General features: G+C 47.3%; 6 protein-coding genes across 6 annotated transcripts; 4 read left to right on the top strand and 2 right to left on the bottom strand.

Annotated features, from left to right (window-relative positions):
- Nucleotides 1-13: 13 nt before the first annotated feature.
- Nucleotides 14-2,247, top strand: ASPGLDRAFT_52494 (uncharacterized protein). The gene is made up of 6 exons (XM_022547767.1): nt 14-101; nt 159-407; nt 474-599; nt 665-748; nt 797-2,157; nt 2,204-2,247. Exons 1-5 carry the CDS (start codon nt 86-88, stop codon nt 2,104-2,106), a joined length of 1,785 nt encoding a protein of 594 aa, XP_022396377.1. The 5' UTR covers nt 14-85; the 3' UTR covers nt 2,107-2,157; nt 2,204-2,247.
- Nucleotides 2,248-3,093: 846 nt separating this feature from the next.
- Nucleotides 3,094-6,226, top strand: ASPGLDRAFT_77523 (Pumilio-family RNA binding repeat-containing protein). Its single transcript, XM_022549903.1, has 5 exons — nt 3,094-4,260; nt 4,320-4,949; nt 5,000-5,279; nt 5,344-5,446; nt 5,518-6,226. The coding sequence occupies exons 1-5, from the start codon at nt 3,163-3,165 to the stop codon at nt 5,732-5,734; spliced, it is 2,328 nt and encodes a 775-aa protein (XP_022396376.1). The 5' UTR covers nt 3,094-3,162; the 3' UTR covers nt 5,735-6,226.
- ASPGLDRAFT_180625 (DUF5572 domain-containing protein) lies at nt 6,049-7,093 on the bottom strand. Its single transcript, XM_022542971.1, has 2 exons — nt 6,733-7,093; nt 6,049-6,678 (listed from the first exon to the last, which is right to left on the bottom strand). The coding sequence occupies exons 1-2, from the start codon at nt 6,933-6,935 to the stop codon at nt 6,354-6,356; spliced, it is 528 nt and encodes a 175-aa protein (XP_022396375.1). The 5' UTR covers nt 6,936-7,093; the 3' UTR covers nt 6,049-6,353.
- Nucleotides 7,094-7,164: 71 nt separating this feature from the next.
- ASPGLDRAFT_158769 (TFIIH/NER complex subunit SSL1) lies at nt 7,165-8,994 on the bottom strand. The gene is made up of 3 exons (XM_022542422.1): nt 8,677-8,994; nt 8,257-8,592; nt 7,165-8,191 (listed from the first exon to the last, which is right to left on the bottom strand). The coding sequence occupies exons 1-3, from the start codon at nt 8,889-8,891 to the stop codon at nt 7,384-7,386; spliced, it is 1,359 nt and encodes a 452-aa protein (XP_022396374.1). The 5' UTR covers nt 8,892-8,994; the 3' UTR covers nt 7,165-7,383.
- A 215-nt stretch (nt 8,995-9,209) lies between these two features.
- ASPGLDRAFT_136352 (M1 family metallopeptidase) lies at nt 9,210-12,808 on the top strand (the record flags this gene model as incomplete). Its single annotated transcript, XM_022541452.1, has 12 exons — nt 9,210-9,508; nt 9,564-9,733; nt 9,832-10,256; nt 10,317-10,538; nt 10,599-10,716; nt 10,777-10,893; nt 10,949-10,974; nt 11,034-11,244; nt 11,306-11,376; nt 11,436-11,878; nt 11,955-12,167; nt 12,223-12,808. The coding sequence occupies 12 exons, from the start codon at nt 9,210-9,212 to the stop codon at nt 12,806-12,808; spliced, it is 2,901 nt and encodes a 966-aa protein (XP_022396373.1).
- A 557-nt stretch (nt 12,809-13,365) lies between these two features.
- On the top strand, nt 13,366-14,878 carry ASPGLDRAFT_52487 (Rab family GTPase YPT1). The gene is made up of 5 exons (XM_022547766.1): nt 13,366-13,436; nt 13,713-13,836; nt 13,902-13,949; nt 14,010-14,237; nt 14,314-14,878. The coding sequence occupies exons 1-5, from the start codon at nt 13,426-13,428 to the stop codon at nt 14,506-14,508; spliced, it is 606 nt and encodes a 201-aa protein (XP_022396372.1). The 5' UTR covers nt 13,366-13,425; the 3' UTR covers nt 14,509-14,878.
- Nucleotides 14,879-15,236: the final 358 nt, after the last annotated feature.

The raw sequence follows: 15,236 nt of genomic DNA, 5'->3' as shown, positions 1-15,236 counted from the left end.
CCCGTACCAAGTCCGGCCACTTATTTTTAATATTTCTCTTGATTCTCCCTTGAAATTAGAATTCTCCGTCGACATTATCTACAAGATGGATACAGAAAAAGGTGAAGTCCTCGGGACGCTGCCCTTTCAAGTGAAACTCGTTGAGAAGTCCCTTTCAGAAACACAAAAAATCACCTTTCTTCATTCTGCGAGAATAGTTTCCTATGCTATTTTGAGACCACCACCGCTTACTTCCATTTGTGGAGTTCACGAGGGACGAAAACCCATGCCTGTGATGATTGCTCTCCACGGAGCAGGGCTTCAGGCAGATGCACCCCAAGTGCGTGAGATGTTGGATGCTGCCAATTATGTTTGCTCGTGGAAGTTGCTCCCGACTGGTGTTACTCCATGGAGTGGTGATGACTGGCGTGAGTCTTGTGAAACTTTCATTGACCCAGAGTTTGCTGATGCAAACCCTACTGATTGAGCTATAGATATTTGGGGTGCCTCTGATGTCCAAGCCGCTATAGCGGCAATCCCTGAATGGATCAGAAACGTTAACTGGAAAGGCCCACATGCAGCTGTGGATGACTGGATTCTCACTGGCCATTCGAATGGAGGTATTGAGTCCTAATACCCCGTATTTGAATGCTTTTATGTAGCTAAGCAAGAATTACCGTTATAGGACAAGGGGTATGGTTTTTTTCGACCCACTATCCTGACAATATTATTGCGGCGGCGCCAGTATCAGGGTATTCTTCCATTGAAAGTACGTACTTCGATTCTTGCAGCAAATGAAAGTATGCTGATAATGTAGACTACGTGTCATACAATATGTGGCAGGATTCCGACCCAATAGTCTCATCTGTTCTCCAGAGGTCTCGGTCAAGTTATAAACATGAACTACTGTTAGAAAATGCTGCAGGCATCCCGATATTTCAGCAACATGGTTCTAGTGATGATAATGTACCGGTGTACCACTCTCGTCTTATGCACGAGCTACTTGGAAGAACCCAGGGGCCGTCTCAATACAATGAACTACCTGGAAAGGGTCATTGGTTCGAGGGAATCATGACTACTTCGTCGTTGTTGGACTTTTATGAAGAAAGGGCCATTTCCCAGTACCGACCAAAGATCCCATTATCATTCATCATAAGCATTCCGTCGTCTGGAGCCATGGGATCCGTGTATGGGATTTATGTCGACCAGCTGCAGTCACCTGACATGAACGGCAAAATAGAGGTCACCCGAGATCTGGGAAATGGGGTTTGGTACCTGCAGACACAAAATATACATCGCTTTCGTCTCTCAGTTAGCACCCGGGTAGAAGTCCCGGTTGCTTTAGTGTTGGACAGAATGGAACATCCATTTATCGTGGACCCAGGTCTATGCGAAAAGACATGGTATCTTAAAGACCCTTTGAACCAATGGATAACATCAAACGATACTGAATGGAAGAACATTTACCAAAGGCATGGCCGTCAAATGGGCGCAATGGATGCTATATTGCGCTCCAATGGGACCTTCACAATCTCTACTTGCTCGGCTGGTGCTGAACACATTGCACTTCAAATTAGTCGGAACCTTCTGCAATACTTTGCAGCAGATTCTCTGATAATTGAGAGATGCAGCTCGACCGCTCCTTTTCTAGGCCAAACATCTAAAAGCAGACACGGCAATTTTATAGTCCTTGCTGTAGGCGATGACTTGCCTCCCTCGAGGAATCCGGCGTTTCCAATTCGCGTTTGTCGTGGTACCCTCGTTCTCTCAAACGCATGCAATTCTCCCCATTTCACATATGAAGCGGGAATTGACCACGAGAAAGCACAGAAGTATGTGTCCGAATATACCTACCAGAAAGGTCTGGGGGCGCTGTTTCTTCGTCCTTTAGAAAATGAGCGATTGGAGCTGATTGTTTGGGGTGCGGATATACACGGTCTTGAACAAGCTGCACGTCTCGTGCCCACACTTACAGGTGTCGGACAGCCTGACTTTATAGTACTGAGCGATAGCTGCCGTTGGAAAGGTCACGGTGGTCTATTTGCCGCAGGGCATTTCAACAAATTTTGGCAGATATCACCTGGTTCCTACAGGGGACCGGGAACGTACGGAACATGCTTGCTATGAAAGTATCCTAATGACGCTGCAACAATCGCTAGGTGGGTAATATGTCTATCTGTACGTTTCTCTTAGACCATAAACCCTAGCCATTCTGATTACCCAGTTACCAACGAGAACATAACACCAATAATTATTCACGAATCTTAGCAGAGTGATTTACATTTTCCTAATCTTAATTTGGTTCCTGCATGTGCAAAAGAGATTGGCTGTTAGTAATGTTCTGCCAATAAAGGGCCTTCCCTTTTAGGTACCTTCCACCACTGCTTCCCATTAGGGCTCTTTCCTCTGCTCTTTCGTCCCGTCCCACTCTGTGACTACATTCGTCGTTTCCTCCGCCCTTTATTTCTTGTTTTTGCAAATCTCCTTGATCTCCCTTTTCATCTCTTTTCTCTCAGACACTGCCATCTATCGTGTTTCGTTTTGCTCGCAGAAATAGTTCTATCTTTCTACTTACCACCATCTCACAAACATCTGCACCACTGCCAGATCACCGTTACATGTGAAATCATTTGGATTTTGTCAGGTGTACCCAATTGCTACCTTTCCTCCACACACTACTTCATCGTTTGTTTTCTCGCAGCGCTTTGCTCACCATTCTCTTTCGTTTCTTTATACCTTCAACGGTCACTTTGCGGTTTACAGGACGGCGATTACTGTCACGAGAGGCAGCATGACTTTGCTTTCAACTGGTTCTCCTAAAATTAGCCGCAAGCACTCTGGAGGATGCTCACTTTCCAGCGAAGGGGGCGTCAACGCGCGCACCATTTCCTCTGGGCGTGAAAAACTAGTGAGCCAACTTGAAAGGTGGGAGGCGCAGACGGCTGACCTTATTGCCTTCACAGGGACACAGGCAATCGAGCACTTCTCATACCACTCCTGACCCTCTCGTATCCTCAAGACTCGGCAATTTCCAACCACCCGTGGGCGAAGGAGACGATGTTCCACCACACAAGGTCAGGTTCCTACGTCTTCACAGATCCTTGAATCTAGATCGTTGGCTCACAACCCCACAAGCAGAAGTTGGAAAATCCCAAGCATGTATCCTCGGTTGGACAGTCTGAGATGGAAAAAATACTGGCCAAGCTTTCTCTTAAACCCCAGTCCTCTGGAGGCAAAACCTCTCCTAGCCAAGAGATCCTTGCGAAGCTCTCAGAGCAACAGGCATTACTCGGCAAGCAAAAGCATTTTTTGGTCAATACCAATGCTGCCCCCATGAGACGTGCACAGGTAGAAGCCATTGGCTCTTCGAGCACGTCGCCACTTACACTCGCAACCGGGCCACTTGAGGACTCAGCTCCAGGTGAAACGAAAAGCGTCGAAGCGACTGAGGTGCTCCGACTCAAGCAGGAACTCCTTGCTGCTAATTCCAAAATTGCCCTTCAGGAGCAAGAGCTAGCACAGACGCGTGTGATGAATCACACCTTGGACCAGGCTCTTGGCTCCCCATCCGAAGTCGACTTCAACGGACGCGAGGTTAGTGAACAGACAATCAGCCAACTGCAGAATGCTTTCAATGCGTCAAATGGAGTTTTCAGTCAATTCCATGATACGTGGAACGGGCAGGAAGACTCACGGTCCGATGTCTCCGACGCACTCTCGGCTGGCGCGTACAACAAAGCTCAAGGGTTTTGGGTCGCCCCGCCTCAGCAGTCATTCGGTATGAGCGTTAATGCCCCTGCTTCTGACAGCCGGTTCGGAGACTCTTCGTCCCTGAATACCAACTCAGTTGGTCCCGAACCCAGCAAATTCTGGGCTGGCTCACCCACGGCTTCTGGTATACCCGTTTCCAGTTCATTTCCTTCCCAACGAGTGCTTTCTGGGCCTTCTTCTGGCACCGCAAGTTTTCATGGACGTTTCCCTGAGGAACATGCCCGATACCTTCAAGCCCCAGGCCCAGGGCCGCGCCGCTCTATGTCTCAAATGAACCGTGGCGGATCATGCTTCCCACCACAGAGCTCTCCTTGGGGAAATTTTTCTCCGGGAATCCCTACAAGCCCAATCTCTAGATCGCCTGCAGATAGGGGATGCAACACTTACCGGCAGGTTCCAATGTACCAGGTTCCTCCATATAACCCACGGCCAATTGGAACACCGCTCTCTCCAACGGCGACTGAATTTACTTCAGCAAATGGGAATGTGATGCCTTGGACAACGTCACTGGTAAGCTACTGTTCGACCTCTTTACTCTGACATACGACGTACGACTGAGATGTTCTTAGGTCGGTGGTAGCACTTCTATGCCAACGCATGTTCCGCCCCTTGAGCCGCTAAACTATCGCCGACTCCTAGATAAAAATGTCTCTTGCGACTGGAAGTATATAGTGGACAAGATCGTTTGTAACAATGACCAACAGGCATCGATTTTTCTTCAACAGAAGCTCAAAATCGGTACCACAGAACAAAAATACGATATGGTCGAGGCCATAGTGAATCAGGCTTATCCCTTGATGGTCAACCGTTTTGGAAACTTTCTCGTTCAACGTTGCTTTGAGCACGGTACACCAGAACAGGTTGTTGCAATCGCTAATACAATCAAGGGTAACGCGTTGAGCCTTAGCATGGACCCCTTCGGATGTCATGTGATTCAAAAGGCGTTCGACTGCGTTCCTGAAGAGCACAAAGCTATAATGGTCCATGAACTTTTACGCAGAATTCCGGAAACAGTGATCCATCGATACGCATGCCATGTCTGGCAGAAGCTTTTCGAACTCCGTTGGAGCGGCGAGCCCCCGCAAATCATGGCCAAAGTCAACGAAGCGCTGCGAGGAATGTGGCATGAAGTTGCCCTGGGAGAAACAGGGAGCCTGGTAGTTCAAAATATTTTCGAGAACTGTGTCGAAGATGAGAAGGTATCGAAGCACGCTACTACCCGAAGGGACTAAGCTAACAACACATCTAGCGACCTGCCATCGAAGAAGTGGTAGCCAAGATTGACGTGCTCGCTCATGGTCAATTCGGAAATTGGTGTATCCAGCATATTTGCGAACATGGTGCTCCTCACGATAGAAGCCGTGCTATTGAACATATCCTCCTTCGGTCTGTTGACTATAGCATGGATCAGTTTGCCTCAAAGATTGTCGAGAAATGTCTGAAGATAGGCGGCTCCGAGTTTCTGGACCGCTACCTTTCTCGTGTGTGTACCGGGCGTGCTGATAGGCCAAGGATGCCTTTGATTGACAGTAAGTTTGAATGGGCCCCTCCCTCCCCCAATTTCACTCCCTTCCCAGGTGACCAAATGCTCAGTTTCTTTTATAGTTGCTGGAGACCAATACGGAAATTATCTTGTTCAATGGGTTTTGATAAATGCTGCGTCTCACCAGCGTGAATTGGTCGCTAGCCATATTCGGTATGGTCGTCCTCTTGCTCCTTAGTCACTGATGAGTATCCTCGACTATTCTAACGAGAGTGCCAATATAGTAAGCACATGGTTTCCTTGCGTGGCTCAAAATTTGGGTCACGGGTGGCCATGCTTTGCTGCAACCCGTCTCATGCAACTCGCCCTGGGCCAGGTACCGGCATGCAAATCGGCCGTTTCAACAACTTCGGTGATGACAGGTTCCAGATGGCAGGCCAAACTGGAGGGCGTTTCGGCCGTGGGAGCCAGTGGCATGCTAACTATCCACCATTTCGCTGACCCAATAAATGAAACCGTCTTTCACGCGGAACCGGATTTCTCGACAATATCTTCTGCCCCAAATGCAGATCTACACTCTGATTCTGTCTTGCATATCGATACTTATTCAGGCCACTCATCGGTTTACAGGCTACTTTCCACAGGAAGTGATAAGAGTATCTGTTTCATATTCTTTCTTTTTCTCTCTATACCTCTCTCTTTCTTTTTTGGCCCTCCTTCTTTTCTTCTATTTGCTTTTCCCACCAGTTGGTATCAGTATACATGCATTGTTCTACAAGACAATTGTTTGCTTTGCAGATGGTTAATATGTCACTAGAGTACAGAAAAGATAAGGTGTGCGATGATATGCTGGAGCTTTGGTTTATCCAACAAGATGCGGAACTTTACCACCATACATGTATTTGTTTCCATTGTTTATGTATTGTGCTGATCTTTTGTTCATCATTCTTACCAAACATGAATCCAGTTGTATTATCATTTGCCAGAATAACCCATCAGAAAGAAAGAGGGGGGAGGAGGAGGAGGGAACAACAAATGCGTTGGTTTGCGCCAATATTTTCTGTTCAAGTAGATTGTAATTCGTACTCCGTACATCATTATCAACATTCCCCCTCTCGCTTCATACCGCCTCACTGGTCTTGTCTCGTTCCTTTTCCCACGGCTTCAATCTCTTGGGCTGTTCGCTTGAGGTATCATGACCCGTTAATACCGTGTCTGGTATTTGCTGAATCCCGGGGATCGGTTGACCGGTGGTGATGAGCTCAACTATGTGTGCGAAAGATGACGGATAGGTTGGCTCTTGTGCAGAAGTTTGGGTCAGATTTGAGAGCATGGCAGGTTCAACAGCCTGGCAGGATGGGTGGGATGACTGTGCTGCTCCCGCGTTCTCTGCCAACCACGCTTTAAATGCCGCAAAGTCAAGTGGTGGCGATATATCTTCTTTCCTAGTAGGCATTATATGTCAATTACGTATCAGCATGATGCGGAAGGTAGCATACCGCGAGAAGTAAAAGCATTTCGCCTGTAATACTAGATCATCATCGCGATTGATCTCAGTCTCACTTGCGGGGACGTCTGGGTGACCAAGTATAATAGAGAGACCGTTGGCAAATTCCGGGTCCGTATTAAATGGATATGATTCCAATTTCTCGAACAAGCTTGCTTGAGATGCTTGGGGCTGAACTTCAGTTGGTTGCCCCATGGTGTCTCTGCTTCTGTAATACTTTTATTTGGGGTAGAGAAGTTGCGCTGGAGATAAATCCAGAGGTGGGGCTTAGTGGATTGTATTTCAGTATGCTCTATCGCTTTGTACTTCATATGGGAGATTATATATTGCAATTGATTAACGCTCTATCGAATAGGACATATTTTAGTACGCCCTTTGTTCGTTTTCGCTAGAATATGATTATCTACAATAATAAAATATTAGGGGTAAGATACGGATTGGGCCGAGGTCCGCGGATTGAATGACGTATGTACTTCTCGGGCATATGTAAATCTAGCACTTTCCTGAGATATTAGACTTACATAGTGAATCTATGGGAATTCTGATGTGGTATGCAATATAACGCCGTCCATGCATTGGATTAACTCGAGAGAGTGAGAAAAGAAAAGGAAAAAAAATAAAAATAAAAAAAAAAAATAAAGCATTATCCTGTCGTGTCCATTGTATCCATATCCGCAAGGTGACTGGAAGAAGGATCTTCGACCTTTCCTGGAATCTGCTTGCTTTGACAACCAGGACAATTATGTACGATCTCATGAGCAAAAAGGTCACAGTCAATGCAAAAGTGATTCATGCATACAGTGCATTCATAGCGACTGCTTACACTCATCCCTTTTGCATTATTCTCAGTAACCGGCCATTGATCTTCAGATGGCACTGATGGGAAAGTTATGCCACACGCAAAGCATGCAGAGCTCTTGGGCGCACGTTGCCATGGTACCTCCACCCAGTTCTTTAAAGGAAATAAGTGATGATAAGATCGAGCAAGGTGGGTTGAAAGGATTAAGGTAAGGCCACATGCTGGACATTCAGCAGGGAGACCACAAACTTTGCTACTGCATCGTGAGCAAAGGTACCCTCCGCAGGAGGGCTTAGAATGACATGCGCAAAGTGAAGGGCTCGCCTCGACAGTGCGAGATGGGAAACCCATCATCAAAAGGGAACTTGCGGACTGTTTCTGAGAATATGCAGCTGGTGGAGTAGTCACGTCCATTACTAATTCACGAAAATGCTGCTCGTTGAGAGCCACGCCGTACGTAGTATCATCGCCGCCATTGGTTTTTGCACAGAGTTCACGGCAAATGGCCACCTGAGCAGCAAGACCAATGATTCCGACTCGGATTCTGTCATTAACAAGAGTAGATATCATTTGATGAATGTCACCGGGATCTGAGGAAAGAAGAGAGCCGAATATGATCAGGATTTCGCGTGTACCGTGGCTTGGAGTATGGCTGCCGGGCATTTGTTAGCGGGGGTGGACCATGCGACTAGCCTTGTGAAAGCGAAACAAACTCACAAAAGGGAGCCCCGAGCCATCTCCAGCCCATTCTGCAAACTGGGTAGACCTTTTGGGTCTTGCGTCCTCAAGGCTTGGATCGCATTTATGTGCTCCGTTGGATTACCGCTCATATCACTTATTCTGACCGCAAGCCCATCCCTCAAACCGAGCAAACCGAGCTGGGAGATGGGGTTCTGTTCAAAGAATTCTCTCACAAATTCTTGCGCATATCGAATCGTTAGAAGGTATCGTGTCGGTCGTAGGTCTTTCTCTGCCATAGATTGTGACAGATCCAGAACCAGAATAATATGTCGAATGATACCACGTTGTAAAGGAGTCGTATCTCGGAGTAGCCTGTGAGAGGATACGGTATCAGCACAATGGGCTTCTGGCCGCGTTCATACACGCAGATTTTATCCTACCCATATTAGAGCTTACCTCTTTCTTTTACCAGCCTCCAGTAACCCTTCGACGGTAGAACTGATTGTACCATCTGCCCCCTCCACTAATGTCTCCCAAGTTCTAGAGACTTCCCATTCTGCACCCCCGCGCTGCTTTCTCCGCTTTGCACGAGAGGCGGCAGCACTTTGCGATCCTTGCAAGCCTTCGTCTTCTGTGACATCTCCAATGTACTCTTCGTCTGAATCGGCCATTTCTTGTTTTGCCTTCTTTGAGATCGTAAGGGATTCGAGGAGGAGGAACGAAAGAAAGTCGAAATTCAATAATCCGGAAAGGAGAATTGATAAGCTATGGTAGATTGAGTCGCACGTAGTGATGTAGTGAAGGCGGATAAATCATCGAAAGCTCCGACGGAACTCCGCCGTGTTATTACAGAAACCCGTGTTAATTACATACAAAGGTGCCCTAACTTGTTCCAGTAATTACTTGCTTTTCTAGAATCTGTTATCACTTTAATTATTTTTTGGGCCGTCCAATGCAATTGATGCCACAAAAGTAATTGTGTCGAGCAGATGTGGAGAAGAAGGTGCATCGCATCGACCAGATACGCTGGCGTGACAGCAATCAGGTGTCGTCCTCCGACTTATCGACCCCTCTTCCCCTCTATCTACTCCTCGTTGTTCTCCTCCCTTTCTCCCTCCGGATCCCCCGGTTATTCCGATTCATTTGAGAATTACTCGCGACCTCGCTCTTCTGGCAAATCTTCTCTTCGACCCTTTAAGCTTCTTCGCCTACCGATTTCACGCGTACGATACTGCTCCGCCAAAGCGCACGCAATGGCGGCAAAGGATAGAGAGGTCCTCCCCGACGTGTATGTGGTCAACGACACTTGACGTTTCCAGAACAACCATCTGACCAACTTCCAGGGCCAAACCCCTTCACTATCACGCCTCTCTGTATGACCTGCAGCTCGGTGGTTCCTGGGGCTACAACGGCACCGTGAAGGTTGATGCAAGGATTACCCGCCCGACTCAAGAAATCGTCCTCAATTCGAAGGAGATCGAAGTCCAGAATGTAGATATCTTGGCGCAAAATGGTCCGTCATGGAGAGCCCCTTCCCTCCCAGCGGATCATGAGTGTGGTTGTTTGTGATCGGTCAAGTTACTGACGGCAACATCATTGTGCTTTTACCAGGCGACAAATTGACAAAGGCGTCCGAGATAACGTACGACAAGAAGTCAGAACGGGTGTCATTCAAATTCCCGCAAGAAGTCACACCCTCCGATGTTGTCCTGTCCATCAACTTCAAGGGGACCATGAACAATGCTATGGCGGGGTTTTACCGTTCCAAGTACAAGCCTGTAGTAGAGCCTGCTACAGACACTCCAAAAGAGGGAGACTTCCACTACATGCTGAGCACACAGTTTGAGTCGTGTGATGCGCGGAGAGCTTTTCCCTGCTTTGACGAGCCGAATTTGAAAGCCACCTTTGATTTCGAGATCGAGGTGCCCAAGGGACAAATTGCACTTAGCAACATGCCCGTTAAGTCAGAGAGGATTGGGAGCAATTCCGGGCTCAAATTTGTCACGTTCGAGAGGACACCAGTGATGAGCACCTATGTTAGTATACACCCATATACGTCATCTACACAGAAGGCTAATGCGCGCATCCTTCTGCAGCTTCTTGCGTGGGCAGTCGGTGATTTCGATTACGTTGAAACAATGACGCAGCGCAAATATAAGGGCAAGAGTATTCCGGTCCGTGTATATACTACAAAAGGCCTCAAAGAACAAGCTCGCTTCGCCTTGGAATGTGCTCATCGTACAGTTGACTATTTCTCAGAAGTCTTTGAAGTGGAGTACCCCTTACCCAAGGCAGACCTTCTTGCTGTCCATGAATTTGTATGTTACTAGGTTTATTCTCTTTTGGAGATGTAAACGGGGCTTACTGTGATGCTTTAGGCTATGGGCGCCATGGAAAATTGGGGTCTCATCACATACCGCACGACTGCCGTGTTGTTCGACGAGGGTAAATCTGATACCCGGTATAAGAATCGCATTGCATACGTTGTCGCGCACGGTTAGTCATTTGGCTTGTCCTAGTACTATATTCGATCATTCTAATCCTCGGGGCTTTAAGAACTGGCTCATCAATGGTTTGGCAACCTTGTAACTATGGATTGGTGGAATGACCTCTGGCTCAATGAGGGCTTCGCCACATGGGTTGGCTGGCTTGCTGTCGACCATTTCTACCCCGGTAAGGACACCACTTCCTTTACGGATTGTCACAGAATTCTAATATCATCATTCAGAGTGGAACATATGGTCCCAGTTTGTTGTACGCAATAATCGAGGTAATGATGCAATTTGTTCAGGAAGTAATTAACAGTTTCCCAGGCTGAAGGTGTTCAACAAGCGTTCCAATTAGACTCCTTGCGCGCATCTCATCCTATCGAGGTGCCTGTTAAAAACGCCCTCGAAGTTGACCAGATCTTCGATCATATCAGTTACTTGAAGGGAAGTTCGGTGATTCGGATGCTCAGCGAACATCTTGGTCGCGAGTCCTTCCTACGCGGAGTGGCCGACTACCTCAAAGCCCACGCCTACGGTGCGTCTCTAGAAATTGAGATCTTTTCGAGAGGTACTGACAGTTCATCCTTTCCCCACAGGAAACGCCACCACAAATGACCTTTGGTCCGCTCTCAGTAACGCCTCAAAGCAGGATGTCAACAGCTTCATGGTGAGTGAGAAACGAAGTAGAAATTGTTTCGAGTATTTTAACTTATGTATTCTTAAAAGGACCCTTGGATCCGCAAAATCGGCTTCCCTGTTGTTACTGTGGCCGAAGAACAGGGACGAGTTAGCGTCCGCCAGAACCGGTTCCTGTCAACGGGTGACGTGAAGCCCGAGGAGGATGAGACAACCTGGTGGATTCCTCTGGGCATCAAGTCAGACCCGAACACCACAGACGTCGACTCCCGTGCTCTTAACTCAAAAGTTGACACCGTCACGGGAATCAGTCGAGACTCGTTTTACAAGATCAACAAAGACCTTTCAGGGTTCTATCGAACAAATTACCCAGCCGATCGCTTGGCAAAACTTGGAAAGTCTCGTGATCTGCTGAGCACTGAAGACAAGATTGGCTTGATTGGTGACGCTGCTGCCCTGGCTGTGTCTGGAGAAGGCACTACTGCCGCGTTGTTGGCATTGTTGGGCGGCTTCAAAGGGGAGCAAAACTATCTGTGAGTCTTCGGGACACCCCGGCGCTCTTCTTCTCCCTGGACTTGGGGCATCTGTTCTAACGTTCGTTTTTCTCAGTGTCTGGTCTCAGATCTCTTCATCCCTCTCGAATCTACGCTCCGTATTCTCTCAGAATGAAGACGCAGCGTCGCGCCTGAGGAAATTTGCTCTTGAAGTGACCGCCCCCACTGCTGAAAAGATTGGTTGGGATTTCAAACCTGATGAAGATTACCTCACTGTGCAGCTCCGGAAGCTCCTGATCACAGTGACCGGCCTGGCGGGTCATGAAGGGTAAGCATACCTCCAAGTTTGTACTTTGAAGTTGCAACTAATATCGGAGCTCTAGCATCGTCGCCGAGGCTAAACGTCGCTTTGAACTCTGGGCCACAGGGCAAGACAGAACTGCAGTGCACACGAATTTGCGATCGGCGATTTTTGGAATTGCAATCTCGGAGGGTAGTCGCAAAGAATATGATGCCGTCAAGGACGAGTATCTTAAGACGGACTCTGTTGACGGCAAAGAGATTTGTCTGGCGGCGCTTGGGCGTACTAAAAATGCTGACCTCGTGAATGATTACTTAAACTTTGTCTTTTCAGACAAGGTAGCTATTCAAGATGTCCACAACGGTGCTGTCTCTCTGGCCGCGAATTCCAAAGTCCGACATCACCTATGGGAGTATATGAAGAACAACTGGAGTACCGTCGAGGCCCGACTGTCCGCAAACAATGTGGTCTTTGAGCGGTTTGTGCGAATGGGCCTTTCCAAATTCGCGGACCACCAGGTTGGAGCAGATATCACCTCGTTCTTCCAGAACAAGGATACCAGTGCTTACGATCGCGCACTAGTGATTGTTTCTGACAGCATTCGAACCAACGCTTCTTACAAGGAAAGGGATGAGAAAGCTGTTTTGGAATGGCTCCAGGCTCTTTGATTTTGTTTGATTTTATTTTTTATTTTTATTTTTTCCCCTCCAGCTGTAGTCATCATAGGGGCTTTTTTTGGGGGGGCACTATGGGAAATCATCAATCATCAACATGTTCAAATGTGTACAACAGTCATGTGAAGGTGATGTCCTACAATGAGGAAATGATTAGGTCACGACATGCACACAATGGTCACCTGAGACATTCCATTGTCAGCCTGATACTACTATTTCATTACTTTTCTTATTGATGTACAATTAGTATCCAGTAATCACGGGAAAGGTGGTAAAAAATAGCAGTAGTGGTCATAGTATTGTATAAATGGACGCGTTAGACTGGATCGGGAGGTGAAATGAAACGGCCCCGACCCAAAAGGAACCTGCACGCTGGGCTCGCCTGCTCTCCTGCACTCCAGCACCGCAACGCAACGCAACCGCCATTTCAAGTCGCCGCCATCAACCACAAACCAGAGCATAGCAACCTACGCTCTCTCTCTTTCTCTTCCACTTTCATCGACTTGCAGTGCTTGTTCCTCCCACTTCTTCTATCTCTCGCTCCATTCAAGTTTTTTTTTTTTTTTTTTTCCTCTTGACAAACAGATATCCCTATTTCGCCTCTACCCATCATGAACCCCGAGTGGTAAGTTCTCTGCCTGATGATGGCCCGTCTCCAGTTTAGGTCACTTCTCCCTCAAAGGTTCTTCTTTGTTCCTCCTTGGAAACTATAGGGTCGATCTGTCACTTTGATTTCAATACATTACATTGTTTTTGCTTCGTTTTTGACCATCTTTTTGCTGACCTGCCGGCTTCTTTTAGAGCATTTCCCACCCCTAAGCGCCCCGATCAGTCCTTATCTTAACGGCAGATGTACGGCCTGCGATCTCATATATTGGAGAACTAACCATCGAAATAGATACGACTACCTCTTCAAGCTCCTGCTTATTGGAGACTCCGGTGTTGGAAAGTCTTGCTTGCTTCTTCGATTTGCCGATGATACCTACACGGAAAGCTACATCTCCACGATTGGCGTGGATTTTGTATGTAACCCCCTCTTTGCGACCTTCCGAGGTTATAGGCATCATGACAATCTAACTCTGACTAGAAAATCCGGACCATTGAACTCGACGGCAAGACTGTGAAGCTTCAGATCGTATGAACAAGGCAGCACCTATGATCAGATTGACGTGGCATAACTGACAAATGACTTTAGTGGGATACTGCAGGCCAGGAGCGTTTCCGAACCATCACCTCGTCCTACTACCGTGGCGCTCATGGTATCTGTGTTGTCTATGATGTGACCGACATGGATTCTTTCAACAACGTCAAGCAGTGGCTCCAGGAAATCGATCGCTATGCAACCGAAGGTGTCAACAAGCTGCTTGTGGGCAACAAGAGCGACATGGAAGACAAGAAAGTTGTGGAATATACCGTGGCGAAGGTACGGTTTACGAAAGCACAATCTTGGCCTCGTGACGTTCCTTTTGGACTCATGAGAACTGACCTGACTTTCCTAGGAATTTGCCGATAGTCTGGGAATCCCGTTCCTTGAGACTTCCGCCAAAAACGCCTCTAATGTCGAACAAGCTTTCTTGACGATGGCAAGACAGATCAAGGAGCGCATGGGGACCGCCACCATCAACAACAAGCCCACTGTGCAGGTCAGCCAGGGCCAGGGCGTCCAGTCTGGTTCTGCAGGTGGATGCTGCTAAATTCACGGACCTCCGCACCTCGCCGGGGATCATTTCCGCCTGGCAGTCAATGATGCTATGGATAGGGACCCCTGGCAATACGTGGCAGTGAACAACAATCTTGACGGGTTTTCATTCCAGCATGCTTTAAACAATCAAAACCGATGCTGTGATGATGGACTGACCACACCCATTGCGATGACTGCTGGGATCTCTTGTCTATTCTCTTCATAATCTTCTTACTACTCCTTTCCTCCCCCGGCTTCCATCCTGCTTTAGACGGTCTGCGTTTTTTGTCCTCTTGCTGTCTTCTTATCTTTTCTATTTATTGTGATTACTGCTGGTGTTATTTTCTTCTACTTCTTTTCTTTTCCTTTTTTTTTTTTTTTTTCTCTTATCTTTTCGACAGCATGCCTACGTCTCGTTGCCCCATTGTCTTCAGCAGGTTGGGTTCCATGCGTGTTTTTTTGTTGGAATGGATTAATGGAAAGAACTTAATGAATGTCCGGAGCAATATTCTTATCTGGTTGATATTTTATCAGTTGGAATCTCAAGTATTGCGTTTACAACTACATATCCGGTAACCATTTGGGTTCCACGTGGAGTACGAGACATACCCTGAGTAAAGATCTAGAGTACTAGCCATTTTCACATGCATAAGTTCTGAGCATAGTAGTGTTTTATACTGGGGAAACAGTCCCGACAAATTGAGTGAACAATTCATACATAGTCCATACACCATAATCAAT

This window comes from Aspergillus glaucus (genome assembly GCF_001890805.1).
Source record: "Aspergillus glaucus CBS 516.65 unplaced genomic scaffold ASPGLscaffold_29, whole genome shotgun sequence".
NCBI classification, from domain to species: Eukaryota; Fungi; Ascomycota; class Eurotiomycetes; order Eurotiales; family Aspergillaceae; genus Aspergillus; species Aspergillus glaucus.
The sequence above is the reverse complement of the archived record's forward strand: the minus strand, read 5'-3'. Positions and strand labels throughout refer to the sequence as shown.